This window comes from Sceloporus occidentalis, unplaced genomic scaffold, assembly GCF_023333645.1.
Source record: "Sceloporus occidentalis isolate IW3139 unplaced genomic scaffold, rSceOcc1.0.p SCAF_1, whole genome shotgun sequence".
Classification (NCBI taxonomy): domain Eukaryota; kingdom Metazoa; phylum Chordata; class Lepidosauria; order Squamata; family Phrynosomatidae; genus Sceloporus; species Sceloporus occidentalis.
The window spans coordinates 198903116-198918634 of NW_028316981.1; the positions used below are offsets into that span (position 1 = coordinate 198903116).

The 15519-nt window shown below is 40.8% G+C and overlaps 1 protein-coding gene across 4 annotated transcripts in view; it reads right to left on the reverse strand.

Annotated features, from left to right (window-relative positions):
- PALM2AKAP2 (PALM2 and AKAP2 fusion) overlaps window positions 1-15519 on the reverse strand; it is a 320690-nt gene that overhangs the window by 228645 nt on the left and 76526 nt on the right. For all 4 annotated transcript variants that reach the window (XM_089488588.1, XM_089488587.1, XM_089488592.1 and 1 more), the window contains exon 3: window positions 13315-13445. In XM_089488588.1, coding sequence (XP_089344714.1) covers window positions 13315-13445 — 131 coding nt within the window. The remainder of the gene's footprint in view (window positions 1-13314; window positions 13446-15519) is intronic.

A 15519-nucleotide genomic window follows, 5' to 3' on the forward strand; every position in this document is an offset into this window, starting at 1 on the left:
TACTTGTCCAAATACTGTACTTTATGTGACTTAAACCTTTCCAGGGAAGAAGCTTGTTACATGTGGCTAATTACTTGACTGCATGCAGCAGTCAAAATGAATTCACTACCATAGGAGCAAAAGAAACAAACAATAAAAATAAGTGGAAACAATGATATCACAGAAAACGTGTGGATTTCCCTTGCAGGAGATGAATGAGACCATTGTGTCATATAGCAACTCTCCCTCCACTGTTTATGTTGCCCTGTGAACATGCATCAAGGATGATTTTCCGATGTTTTTGAGAGCATGCGGTTTTGTTAGCTTGAGCAAAGTGCTAAACGAAAACAGAAAAAACCCTTCTAGCAGGGGTGTGTGCTTATATATATATGTGTGCTGAGCTACAACAGGGCAGGATGTTTGATGTACTTTTCCCTGGGACCTTGAGCGGGAGTAATCCCTTTGTGTAGCTTTGGATGACATGAGGAAGAAAGAGCATCAAGTGACTCTTAGGTTGGAATACTGCCACACTGAAAACAATGGTGTCCCACAATGAAGAGAGTCCACATTTATTCTCCCAGGACTGCAGCTTATTTGTGAACTTATTCCTGCATGGATAAGGCATGAGATGAGAATAACTCTATATGTGCGAAGGAATGGTAGGTCCTTCTTTGGTACTTTGTCAGACTAATATAATTGCAGAGCCAGCATGATGTTGTCTTTCATTGTTAGACAGGGGTGGTATCTGCATGGGGCAGGATACTTTGGGAGCAGCCTGGAATATCCTTAACCCAGAGTTACCGCTATCTTTTCCCATTACCCAGGGTGTGTGTGTCCATTTTAATGTTGGCCAGCTGTTCACATGCGCAAACTGCTGTGTTGTCTGGTGCAGTCACCATTTCTGTGTATCGCTCACTCTGAGGTCAGAACAAGTTGTCCAGCATTGATCACATGGCTGGGTGCCTTGTTCTGACCTCAGAGTGAGCAACATGTGACAGCAGCAGCTGGGCTGAGTGGCGCAGCAGTGCACATTTTAAACAGCCACCTGGCATTGCAGTGGAGGATCTTCTGGAAAGATCAGGAGCAACAGGTGACCTTCAAAAATCCATTTTAACTCCATGTTTTGGTGCTGAATGGACTGGACGTTGTAGGGGCCATTCACATCAGACTCATAGACTGTGTCCTGTGTCATCCAGACTCCCTGCTGAGAGGACAGTGGGGAGGCTATTTTATTTGGCCCATGCAGTCAGGGCCTAGGACTCTGGGAGGACAGGGTTTGAGTCCTCAGTCAGCCATGGAAACAAGCTGGGTTGCCTTCAGCTTCACATTCTCCCAACCTAAAAGGAAAGCCACAATAAACTTTCTCTGGATAAATGCTTCCAAGAAAACCTTATGATAAGGTGGCCAAAGCTGAGTTGAAGCAGCCATGACAGTTACAGTGGAAGTGCAGTGCTATAATAGTAGAGTGTGAAGGGGCCATATCCTGCTCTATCCTGTCACTCTTTTAAACTTGGTTACTTCCAAAGAGATTCAAGGCAAAGAAATCAAGGCAGAGATATGCTAGGCATTCAGCCTTATCTGCCAATTGGTTTCAACCTCAACCAGTAAAATCAGATTATCAATACTAGAATCTGACAAACCAATAAATTTTTTATTTTTTCAGTCTGTGCCCAAATTTATCATGTTCTGAAAAGGCTCTGCCTACAGAGTGCCAAGATTTAAGCTCTTTTTGGCAACTCTGAATTCAGCTTGCTGTAGGTTTAATAATTTTCTTTAAGAGATCCTTTATGATATTGGCAATATCAATATTAAGTAGAAAACTATTCATGTGTATTCATTACTTCCTCTATGTGCTACTTTTGCATGGCATGACTTTTTAAAAAAAAGATAGGGAATGTGTCACCGTCCAACTGTTGATGGAATGCAACAATTTCTCACAACCTGGTGCCTTCCAGATATTTTGGACTACAACTTCCACCATCCAATCACTGGTCCTGCTGGCTGGGGTTGATAGCACTTCTAGTTACCATATCTAAAGGAAACAGACTGGGCAGGAAGGTCTGTGGAATGCAAATTTTCTCTCAGTAAATAGCCCCTTGTGGTGAATGAATAAAACTTAAATGATGTGAAGCTGACCTTGTAATTCCACTGCTGCAAGAAATCAGAAGTTAACACACAAATATTTTTATGCGCATAGGCAATGATGAGATTGGGTGAATTTTGATGAGTTTTCTTTTAAGTGTATGATTCAGGCAAACTGAACATGTTTAAGCCCTATTGATTTCAATGGGTGAGTCAAGCATGGGCTTAGATCTCCCTTATTAAAAACCAATGGGATTTTTCAAATGCACAGTTGTTTAATCAAGCCTTTGTTTCTGTCAGCTCATATAACTGGATCTGAAGGCCGCTCTGCAACAAAGCTATTCCCAAAGCTTTTGGCTGAAACTTGCCAACTCTTGAGATCAATATTTGTACACCCTGGACATCAAAACAATGCTATTTTCCCTCTGACATGGTAAAGTTCTCCCACATATCTTGAGTGTTTCTTATGAAATAGGTTCTGTTTGGAAAATTGGAAAATGACTGTATCAAAGAAATGCAACATTTGGGAGTTATTTGTCATACATGTCTGCAATTTTATACCTATGTCCCTATGGGAAAGTGAGTAGTGGAACCTCAAGGAGAGATAAGTGTGTAAATCTCTCACATTCAAGCCATTATACTTCACAGAAGACAATTTGAAAGCGCATGATGCAGCCACTTCTACTACAACAACTAAGTAGGAATCAGCCAGCATAGGAGACCAATAGGGAATCAAATGTACTTTAGTTTGCTCTCAGCAAAAGAAACAGCAACATTAAAAAAGCATGACAAATACATTTGCACCTCATTGGGGAAGACAGTCCATAGAATGCAATGAGTGATATGGCTGGGGTGGAGGCAAGACCTGACACTGAGGTTGCCAAGGGAAGGGGGCAGATTTTGTCTCCATCACAACAATATTTCCACCTTAGTTTGGAATTACTGAGTTGCATGTAACATTAGTAACTGGAATGAGTTCCTTTGATTGGGAGGGGTAGTTGAGGGTATGACGAATGATGTGTCTACACTGATAAAAAAAATCAGCCTCACCTTGCATTTTTGGGGTCCTCAGTAACCCTGTAGCAACCCTGTTAAAATGACACATGCACAGACACAGCGAGGTGATACTGGCATAACCAGCCACTTACTTCCTCTGGTGTACTTGCTGCTTTCCCCTTTCACAGCATCCATTCACCTATCAGCCAATAGATGATAGTCTTGCTATCAATCTATTGGATCTACTATGATGGGATAGAGAGGCATCTCATGGGATAGAGAGGCCTCCCAATTTATCTTTGTATGCACTTCAGTACCCCTGATAGATCATTTGCTTCACACTTAGCAACAGCATTATAGCATTTACATTTGTATACCACTTAATACTGAACTCAGCACTCTCTAAGTAGTTTATAATCTGTAAACCAACTGGCACCAACAAGCTGGTTACTCATTTTACCAACCTATGAAAGAATGGGAGGCTGACTCTACCTTAGAGCCCTGGGATTGAACTCACAACCTTGACGCTACAGTACCAACATAAAACCACTGCACCATCAGGGCTCCTCATCACTTCCTCACCCTCGATCCCTCCCATACATACATTGCAGATCTCTACCTGAGTCAGTGAATGAATGATTGTGGGGGGGGGGGGGGGATCAAAGGAGAGGGGAAAGCGGGAATGTGTGCACTCCATTCCCTTACATGAATACAAAGGCAACACAATACTGATAAAGTGGAAGAAAGGATTGGAAGAGTAAGTAGAAGAGTAGGAAGTAGTGAAAATGAACCTGATGCTTGGGCTGGGGGGAAGAGGGAGGGGATAGCCATATCTAATCCCTCAACATTGATCTCATGACTGCACATACACCGAAGTTGAAATACATGGTGGCACACACCAGGCTTCCTGGACCCAACCTGTCCCACTCACCAAGAAGCCCTCTTTCCCCCAGCCCTATGGAGCACAGTACTCACATAGACCCAGACCCTCACCCCCCCCCCCTCGTGCACAAATATCCAGATTTTCTTCTCAAATCCTGTAAATCCCCACTTTCTCCCTGTGGATTAAACCCCTGAGGTGCTGGAAAGGTGTAGTTTTGGCTTGAATTTTCCTGTACATCATCTGGACAGCCCACTATGAAGACAAGACAAGGACACTTCATTTCGCCCATACAGACAAGCCCAAAGTTACATTTCAAAAGTGACATAACATAACAAGTGTGAACAAAAGTACTCATTGTTGTGTAATATAACTTTTTCAACTCTTTTACTGTGTTTTACTTGTGCTTACAAGTTTGCCTTGACGGGCCTCTGTAGACATTTCAGAGATATTTTTTACAGAAATTCTTCAAGTTTTATACTATTAATTTTTTCAGCTGAAGGGCTTGCTTAATAAAGCAACATGGAGTGACTGAGTAATGCAACAAGTAAGTTTTCAAACACGCCAAGTAACAGCAATGAATTACTTTCTGAACAGTCTAATCAGGAATGAGACTGAATTATTTTATAAGCATTACATTTATGATTATTAACATTTAATTAAACACGAGCCAATCTTTCTGAGTGCTGAAACTTTCATGTTCTCATACTTCAATTTTTTGAAAAAGATCACATTATTTCCATCCCATTTATAAGGACCTTTGTGAATATGGAGAATTTCTTCTCCATTAAAAAAACAAACAAAAAACCCTCCTGTAACAGATTAAAGTTTGCATCCATGCCTTTTCACGCTCACAATTTAGGCTTTTAAAATGCATACTTTCATAAAGCTCATGCTATCATTATCATTCCAAAGGAAAAGAAAACTGTTCACTTTATCAGATGTAGTTAAAAGTCTTTGCAATACAATTAAATATATTTTCATCAAAGCAAGCAAGTTTTGGGCCTCTTCAAATAGAAAGGAAGTTATCATTTGGTTTTTCAAGTTCTGCAAAGGTTGATCGCTTAGCCCCCAGAAGTCAATATAAAATATATATATTCATAAATATTTGAAATAAAAGGTTGAACAAACAATGCGTTCCTCAAGTATCCGGGAACCATGACAGGGGGAATCCTAGATATGTGAAAAACTTCATGGTTCAGGATATATTCAGTGCAAAAAAGCATTTACTTTTTGTTTGTTTATTTTTTGCACCGAAAATAATATTCTCTGCCAAGAAAACAACTTTCTTGTGAAGAAACCATTTCAGAGCATAAAAAACACATTTCCTGCATGGAAAACAGCATTCTGTTCAGAACATAACATTCATGCACAGAAAATGCTGTCTAAATAAAATCCATTTTCTGCACAAAAGAACATATGCACATTTTGTATAGAATAAATGCATGATATATTTGCTTTAGGGTCTCTGCAAGTTGGAAACAACCTGGAGGCACACAGCAACATCAACAATTCATGAAACCTGTGCATAGTTTACAAAACCCCACATTTTTGACAATTTTCTCACTGTGAAAAGAAAAATTGTAAAAAAAAAATTCTTGCCCACAAGGACAAACTTGATAAAGATTTACATCCCTAGTTAGGCATCAGAGCACAGGAGTTTTTAAATCTCCCCTCATCACAGTATTATTCAGTGCTGTCAGTTCGAACATTCAGCAACCAGTCCTCAACTACATTAACCAAATGCTTGTTTACACAATCACAACATCAATCAAAAGTACAACACAAGAGGCAGAACTTTCATTTGTCATTCCCTTCACTTCAGACACAACAATTCAATGGAATCAGGTCACACAGTAATGAACTGTATTAAGAGCTGGAACGGTGTACCCTCGAGATATAACTGGACTGCAATACCCAGAAGTCTTAGCCAGCAAAGTCTGTGATGAAGAATCACTGGAATTAACAGTTTAACAACCTCAGTACATTTCTATGTAGTTTGGGGCCAATTCTGTGCAATATTTTCTCTATAGAAAATAGCTTTTTGTGCCCAGAAAATAATATTTTTGCACAGCAAGCCTGCTGTACCAAAAATTCTACAATTCAGAACTTGATCTGTACAAAATTTGCACTGAAAACAGGATTTGGGGTGTAGGAAATAGCATTTTGGGCACAGAAAACCAATACATCTACCTAAACAGGCATATTATTTTCTTTGCACATTCATGTGTAGAAATTCCTTTTTTTCTGTGCTAAAAAAAGTATGCGCAAATTTTTGCACAGAATAAGTCCCAAATTTCAGAAAGGCTTCATTAAAAAACAACCCACCTGTATTACCCCAAAATGATGCATCAGAAGTACCATTACTACCCCCGACGTTACACCTGAGCTCATGCTCTACACAGATTTTCCTAATTCTACTCTTAAGCCTTTTCACTTTTCTTAACTGCTGCAATTTACTCTTTAAATAGATTGTAAGACTCCTTGCACTGTTTAAACGCACAAGAACAAAACTTTGTTTTTCAAAACACACCATCAGCCTGCCTTATACACTGAATTTTATGAGGTCTTCATATGATGTCACCTCCTCTCATAATCCTCCCTTGTTTTTCCATGGCTTCTTCCATGTTTTTTCCTACTAAGGATATCAGTAAAGGGAAAAAAAAGAAGTAGATAGAATAAGTGTAGTGTGCCTTCTAGTTGACAGCATGAAGAACCTTCCATTTAGACACAGAAGGCTGCACAAAGTTGTAAGGAACCACAAAGTAACCACAAAATCCTTCTAAACATAATTACCAACATCCATGGTGGCCACCATGCTCCAAATAACACAGCTGCCTGGATTGCTGTCTGCTTGTTATAACCTCAACTCTCAGTGATAAAACAGTTACAAATAATGTTGGAGGTGAGAGAGAACATTTCGAATCAAAGTATTTCTGCTTTGTGTTTGTAAAGGGCTTTATACTCATCGTAATGTTTTCTCCTTAAGTTTTTTTACAGTGCAACCCTTCCTCTCCTAAATGCCACTAAATTCCAAGGGTTGGAAATTTACTCCCAGGTAAGTGGATATAGGATAAGATATTTACTTTATCATTTTACACTTATATCTTGGCTACATCCTGTTTATTGTATTAAAGTAGCTTTTGACAAGTGCTAGTTTGGATTTCATGCACACAAAAAATAGCATTTAAATTTCATGTAACTGGAATCCTCATAAAAGACAAATGTGAAAGTCCTGCCCATGGGTTCATGAGAGCCTCACCCATTTATGAGATAAAGAAACACTTGGCATATGTCGTCCAAAATAACTTCTACCCATTAAGATAGTGTTTTCATTCCTAAGGAAAAAGAAGGCTAACTGTTTCACTCAGGGCAGAGCTATCTGTATATGACAATGGTCTCCATACTCTCATCCTCCAGGGGCCTTGGACTTCAACTCCAAGAAACCTCAACCATTTTACTTATTAGTCAGGAATTCTGTGAGCTGAAACCCAAAACACTTGGAGGACCATAGTTTGGGGACTACTGATTTCTAAGAAGCACTAGGTGTCATGAAAAAATAGCAACCCTGGGTTGAGGTATTCCATCCCCTCAATAATATTTAGGACAGGAGTGGCTTTCCAGATGTTTTGGCATACAAATCCCACCAGCTACACCTAGCATGCCCAGTAATAAGGGGCTGTGGAAGTTGTAGTCCAAAACATGCTAGGAACAACTTGTAGGATGCTAGTTCCACACAGCTGGATCCTGCTATTTGCTGTTGCTAGAAAGGTGGGGAAGAGCAAGGGATACTCAGTATAATGCAAGACATGCTTACTCTGTACATGTGGACAGGAAGTTGAAACATTCAACAGAGACAACCATTTGGGAGCAGCAGAACCAGGTTTTATTTAAATAGTTTATAGAAGAAGGTCTGCTCTTAGAAGACAAAAACCTGAGGGTGAGCGAAACGTTTTTCTTGCCGAAGCTAGGCAAAGTCTGGCGAAATGAGCAGTACACATAAGCCCAGGATGCAGGAAAACCATATGTAAAGTACTCTGGTGTCCTAGGACACAAGATTATGACCCCAGAGAACTGTTACTTCTGCACTTAGAACAACAACCTACATCAGATGGTTGAGTAATATTTTTAACTCTGTTGTTAGTTAATACTGTTTTACTCTCAGTTTGTGTATGTACACACACAGAGAGTTTTAATCTATCTGTGTAATATACACATTAGCGTATATGTTTTATTTTAATGCTCTGTGTTTTGCAACTGCTTTGAGTCCCACCATGGGTAGGGTATAAATAAAGTAATGGATGGATGGATACAACAAAATCAATGTAAACAATTTAAAATTTATTATCAATACTAAAAATATAATTGACTAACAAATTAAAACAAGTTAAAGCCACATGCGTGTACAAACTCAGTTAAATCATTTCTTTCTCTGGCTTTAATGAAAAGTCATGTTTTAATTTGTCACTGAAATGAAGCCAATATCAGTGCCAATTTAAACAGTGAAACCTCTCAGGGAGACTCCAAGAATTGTTGGTGCCTGAGGCACGGTAGAACAATAAATGGTACCCTTCACTTGCCCAAGGAAAGATCTGTAGAGGCCAAAGCCTTGTTGCAAGTTTTTTTTTTCTTTTTTGACATGGAAAATCCCTTACGCTTCCCATACCTGGTCGGAAAAAAATACAATAAAAAGAAATGAAATAATAAAAAATGCTACTCTTTCTTGATACACAAAACTGGCTTCCTCAGGTGTCTACTTCATCCTTTCTAATGGTAGTGCCTGCCTCAGTTTTCCATGCTCTCCACTGCTATTTTGCATGATTGACTGTTCTGGCCTTATTTCCTTGGCTAAAAAGAAATGATTCTGATATATATATATATTTGGATTGTCCAGTCACTTCTGGCGGTTTTATAAGTGATGCTTTTTTTAGAAGCAGCATTTCCTATTCTACATGTCTGTACTTTCAATGTAAAAACTAACAACAAATACCCTATCCTCCTGCAAATGGTTCTCTTCTGCAGTCCACTCAGTACAGTTGACATTCCTGACTGATGGTATTCTTAGCTTCACATATGAAAATGCCCCCCATTGTATTTAGGGCATGTGTCCAAAAGGAAATGGGCTGAAATATACGGGTTGTTCCCACTTAAGATTTGAAACGATTTAAAATACAACGTTTTTAATAAAATCGATTCAAAATAACACTGTTCTTATCCCGCTATCCGATTCGCTTTGTTCATCGTTCCCATCTGTTTGTTTAAATCGAAGTTTTTACCTGCAAGTGTTCCTACTTGGCATGAAATCGGTGTTTAAATAAAGCGATTCTTCTCCTCCATACCTTATTTGGAGCTGTCAATCAATAGTACGTCAGAATGATGTAACGTTAATCCGGAATATTTGGAAGCGATTTATCTTTTGGCATCGTTTCCATTTCATTGACAGCCAGGGAGAATCCCTTCAGAGAGCACAGAGATCAATGAAGGAGGCTTCTGGCAAAAAGCGAAGCTCTTTCCAGAGGAACTATGGGATAGGTTTTAGAGGGCAGCATCCTTTCTCCCAAGACAGCCAGGGAGAATCCCTTCAGAGAGCACAGAGATCAATGGGAGAGGCTTCTGGCAAAAAGCGAAGCTCTTTCCAGAGGAACTATGGGATAGGTTTTGGAGGGCAGCATCCTTTCTCCCAAGACAGCCAGGGAGAATCCCTTCAGAGAGCACAGAGATAATGAAGGAGGCTGCTGGCAAAAAGCGAAGCTCTTTCCAGAGGAACTATGGGATAGGTTTTGGAGGGCAGCATCCTGTCTCCCAAGACAGCCAGGGAGAATCCCTTCAGAGAGCACAGAGATAATGAAGGAGGCTGCTGGAAAAGCAGGGAGGGAGCACTCTTCCCAAAGATTCTCTTTTCAGGGTTGGAGGAGAAGGCAGATTCCATTTGAGAAATGGAGGGAGAAAGGCTCTATCCCCCCCCCCCCCATTGATCAGAGCCCTTCCTTGCCTGGGCGAGATCAGATGCCTCCTCGCGAGGAGCCTTCCCTTCCCTGTCTGGGCGAGATCAGTGCCCAAGCGGGCAGGGAATGTCTCCTCGTGAGGAGCCATCCCTTCCCTGCCTCTCCTCCGTTAGAAATGGGCTCTCCCCACACAGAGGGGAGGTTGCAATCCACCGGGGGAAGCCTTGAGCAGCCGGGACTTCAGGTGTTTAAAGCGCTGAAGAGATTAAGTGCCTGTAAACCATTAAAATAAAAAATAAAAATAATCCTTATCTCTTATTGAAAGACCACAGCGGACAAAGGGGTGAGGGAAGCAAAAATGGCGACAGCCAGACAGATGGGGACAGAAAGGGCAACTCCCCCAAGGACAGCCCCATCGCACTCCGCTCCTCCCATTCATCTAACGCTTTCAAAGGCTGTCGTTCCTATTTAAATGCTCCGGTTCCTAAATCGAATCAATGGAAAAATGTAGGTCAGACCCTAGTGTTTTTTTAACACGTGTTAAATGAGGAAAGCTCGAATCAAAATTTTATTCCGCTCTACAATTCGATTTGTAGTGGAGACGATTGCGGGTTGCTCTAGAACCGTTCTAGGTTTAAATCGGATCCTAATAGGAACGCCACTCCTTGGATTCGATTCAGAACGCGGGGTTTCACCTAGTGAGAACAACCCCATAGAATCCCATATGTTAAATAAGGCAAAGGTTTGGTATTTTGCAGTGTGTGTGTGTGTGTGTGTGTGTGTGTGTGTGTCTGTATATTTTCCACAATTCCCGACAGGGATTCTAAGAGATATAGTTCAAAAAAGTAATTTTCCAGGCTCTGGAATAAGGCAACCTTGAGATCTGAGCCAAGCAAAGTCTTTTTTACCTTGCTACAGGCTGAATGAGCATTCATTCCTCCTCTCTACAATTTGCAGTCAAAGATCATTGGGTTTTGGTTTACAACTCCCATAGTTTTTTTGTACCATTGGCTATGCTGTCTGGAGCTTTTGAGAGTTGAGATCCAGCACATCTGGAGGACCAAATGTTCCCAATCTTATTCTACATAATTAAGGAAGCTTTGCAGGAAGTCTTGGGACTGAAGCGCAATAACCCTGGCTGGAAATGATAAAATCTCTGCTTAGGCTGAACTTGACTATTACAGATCACTTGAATCACCCTTAGGGCACATCTCTTGTTATATGGCATGTCTCTTCTGACTTACCCCACCTCTTGCACATTTAATTTTTATATTAGTAAAAAGCTGGGTTTTAAATACATATTTAACTCAACATAGGTTTTTTTTAGGGTGCGTCTACAGGAAAATCCAGTTTACCTTTTGGTTTGCAGCAGCAACGGGCTTGTCTACACACACTGAGGTTTATTTGGATGAACCCTCCACACAGTTCTTCCTTTTGAACACACTCCAGACCAATAAATCACAGTATGCATGACCAAATGGAGCTGCTCCAGAGTTTTCTCTGCCCCCATTCATGCAAATGTTCATATTTCCGAACTGTTCCCTCTGGCCTAACACCAACACCACTATGGAGCACGGTCCACAAATGTGTGTTAATATCCAGATTTTCTGCTCAAAATCAGGATAAATCCCTACTTTCCCCCCTGTAGTTTAAAGACTGGATGCCATAAAAAAGGCCTGGATTTGGCCACAATCATCCTATACATCATTTGAGCAGCTTGTTGTGCAAACTAGGTGGGGCTGTTTATTTGGCCCATGTAGACATGCCCTAAGTTACTGAAAGCACTGCAAGAACGTAACAAACAAGACATTGCACTCAAGTTTTTCTGCTCTGTGTAAAATGTTGTGTTCTGCCATGCAGCCTCCAAAAGAGCTTACAAAATACAAAAACCATAAGGATAAAACTGCCAGAACACAAACCAGCAAGTAAGGTTAAACAACGGCAACAACGAGAACACAACTAACAGCAAATCAGTCAAGACAAGGATGTTTTCTCCATCTTTGGATCATTAGGAAAGAGCAAACCTACTATGTCTCATTGGCAAGTATTATTGGACAGACACCAGATTAACTTTGGGTTGCAGGAGTGTAAAGAGCAAGCTGTCATCAGAAAATATTATACAGAGGCCATTTTTAATTTTGTGTTCTTTATGCCCAGCTATACTCACAAACATGACAGAGCTAAAATGGCCTCAAATGCAAACTAGTGTGCCTTTCACTTCCAGGCTTTCTGCTTTACTTCACCAACTCAAACCAGCCACCATGGAATAATCATTTAAAACTTTAACTCAGGGTTAGAGAACATGTGACCTTCCAAATGGTGTGGGGCTGCATCTCCCATGTCCCATCACCATTGGCTTAGCTGGCTAGGTGTCCTGGGAGTTGTAGTCCAACAATATCATACTCTCCACGTGGTCAAGAAACATTCAAGTGTTGTTGACAAAAGCTATTGATGAGGAAGTACATATAAGCTTGTCATGGACTGCTCAGGGCCTGATGTAGAGGCACATTCAGAAGACGCGGACTCTGAAGACATGGAAGAGGCTGAGGCAGGGGCAGATCTGGGGTTGCCTGGATCTGCAGTCCCAGAGAAGGCTCAGAAAGCTACAGCTCAGGAAGCTACAGAGGGAGAGATGGACTCTATAGACTCTAGGTTGCTGGTGTTAGGCCCTGTGGAGCAAAGACAGGTCAAGGAGTCTTTGAAGTGTTCTTCCAAACTAGAAGCCAAGAGAAGAGCTAATAGGTTTCAGCTGAGAGATGCAGAGGCCTTTTAAAAGACCTGCTGAGATTCTTTGCAGCTGATAATCCATTTTGCCGCCTGGTTGTTTCTGTGTTCTTTGCTATCTTTACGACTCCGGTTATCTGACCTCTGGACTTGTCTGCGACTATGCTCCTGCCTCTGCCCTTTGCAGTGAATGACTGTTATTTTGTGATCATTAGACTGGCCTTTGGACTACTCCTTTGTATACCCCCCTGCTGGTGTCTTCAGTAGAGGGAAACAGGGCAAGCTAGGATATTCTGCATTAACTTGCCTTTGCTTGATCTTCCTGGGAATGGGAAAATTAAGCTCCCTCCCTTGTTGAGCTAATTGAGTACAAACTAATTTTGCACTCTGAGCTCAGTTTGCACCAATGAAAATAAACTAAGAATGAAGGAGGAGGGTGGGCAGAATAGAGAAATATTGGATGCTGAAAAAATGTGACAACAGAAGATTAATCAGGACTGTCCTTTCCAAATTGGGACAGTTGGAGGGTATGCAATGTCTGGAGGGTCACATATTCCCTTTCTTTGCCTCAATTAACAAGTCTAGCAATTGAAACAATTGCAATGCAACCCCCCCCCCCCCCGAATTTTACCATCAATGAAGACAACATGATTATATAAAGGCCTAAAATAATTGAGCTTAAAGATGTGAGGTACATTTGAGACATACCTATGGATGTTGCCTTCAAGCTTTTTCACCTTCAGCTCATCCTCTTCTGACTGCCTCTTTCTGGCTTCTTCTTCTGCTGGAGAACTGGCAGGGATTCCTTGCAACAACCATTTTTCACGAAGTGCTTTTGACTAAGGGGGTGAGAGATGACATAGAAAAGAAAGAAAAAGCACACACTTAGTGAGACATTAAGAGGTCTTGAGCTTTTAAATATTTGATCGCCCTCTCCAAGTCACTAATTAATGCTTTCAGTACTACACATATTCACTCTACTGGATAAATCCCTCAAGAACCAATCCAGATCTCCATTCTGCCAAGGTGTCAGCTCTAGTTTATGTAATGCACAGGTCATTGGTTTGTGAACCAGAAGAAATTTTAATTTGTATTCGTATATAGACAATATAGCTGATGGAAAGAAGCAACCACATGAAGGCTGAAACTTTACACCAGATTCTAAAACTTAGGGTGGGGTCAGAATATGTTTATAGGAAATGACAACATAATTTTCCTAACATCATAATCTAATGAAGAACCCAAACTTTTGAGAGTAGCATGATTACATGCAAAGGAAAAAAGAGGATTCTTTCTACACCAAAATTTATGTAGAAGAAGGGATGGTAGCAGGGACAGTTTATTATTTATTAGTATTGTTGATTCAAGTTTTAACTAATTATTGTTTATAATAGGTATTTTAGATACTATTGTATTGTATGTGGTTTTATGGTTGTAATCCTGCCTCGATCCAGTGGGAGAGGTGGGAAAATATAAATAAAATTATTATTATAATTATTATTATTGAGTGAGCAGAGAATTGCCTGCTTTTGACATCTATTTAAGTCAGAATAATTATGTCATTCTGTGATTTAGACAACTTTTGTTTGGTCTGACCATTTGTAAGAGTTTTTCACATGGCGAAAAGTGACAGGAGCATAGCAGGATGCTCTCACCATTGCACAATTGTATGAAGATTTTCAGACAACATTGTGTGACGTCACAATAATCACATCATTAACCCGTGAGTAAAGAGGAATTCCAGATCTGCTTTTCATTCATGGGAAAATCCTGTGAATAAAAAGCAGCTCTAGAATTCCTCTTTATTCATGGGATAATGATGCGATTATCTCAACACCACATGATGTCTGAAAACCTTCACACAATTGTGTGATAGTGACAGGAGCATCCCTCTATGCTCCCATCACTTTTCCCCGTGTGAAAATCTCTGTAGTGTATAATTTATCTCAGAGAGTCAATATATCTGGGAGAGTCCATTATATCTTGATGATCATGGAGGCCACTAATTGAAAATGTATTTGCAGCCAAAGTAGAGGTTGCCATATTTATTTTGTGTGTATAAAATGGGGTGTGCTTTGCTCCATTAATGTAGGCATTTTTGTCACAGGCTAGATCTGATACTCATAGGGAAATTGACTTAGATGGAAAAATACCTGAAATAACAAAGCAATGCAAGCAACAAAGCAATGCAAGGTGATGTAGAAAGAAAGCAAAATTCTGCTTATCTCACACATGCCAAATCTCACAATCAGATGTGTTCCTCTATAGATGTGAACAGGCCAGATGTATGTACAAAGAAACATGAGTGGTGCTATCATGTCTAAACTGACACTTAGCAATGATGTGGAGTAGCCTTCTTTGGAGGTTTACAAACAGAGACTGGATGGCCATCTGTTGGGAGTGCTTTGATTGTGGCAGAGTGTTGGATTGGACAGCCCTTCCAACTCTATGAGTCTGTGATTCCATATGTACCTTTAGCAAATTACCTGGAGAAGAAATTGGTCCAGTTGAAATGATTACCTGTGGCCCTCTAGTTGTTTTTTTTAGAAGTGGGTAAGATACTGGGGGAGAGAGAAGGCTGACCCAGTACCATCAGTGGCCAGCCTGAAGACAGAGGCTCCTCCCTCCCTAACTGTCATCGTTCGGCCTCTGGGGGAGAGAGAAGGCTGACCCAGTACCATCAGGGGCTAGCCTGAAGACAGAGGCTCCTCCCTCCCTAACTGTCATCTTTCGGCCTCTGGGGGAGAGAGAAGGCTGGCCCAGCACCATCAGGGGCTAGCCTGAAGAAGAAGAGCCCTCCCTCCGGTCCATCTGCCTTGGTCCAGGCCTCAGAGGGAGAGAAGAATGCTGGACCTGATTCCCTCCCCCCTCACCATTCCCTTTATTTTATTGTATACTGTATGGTGTTTGTTT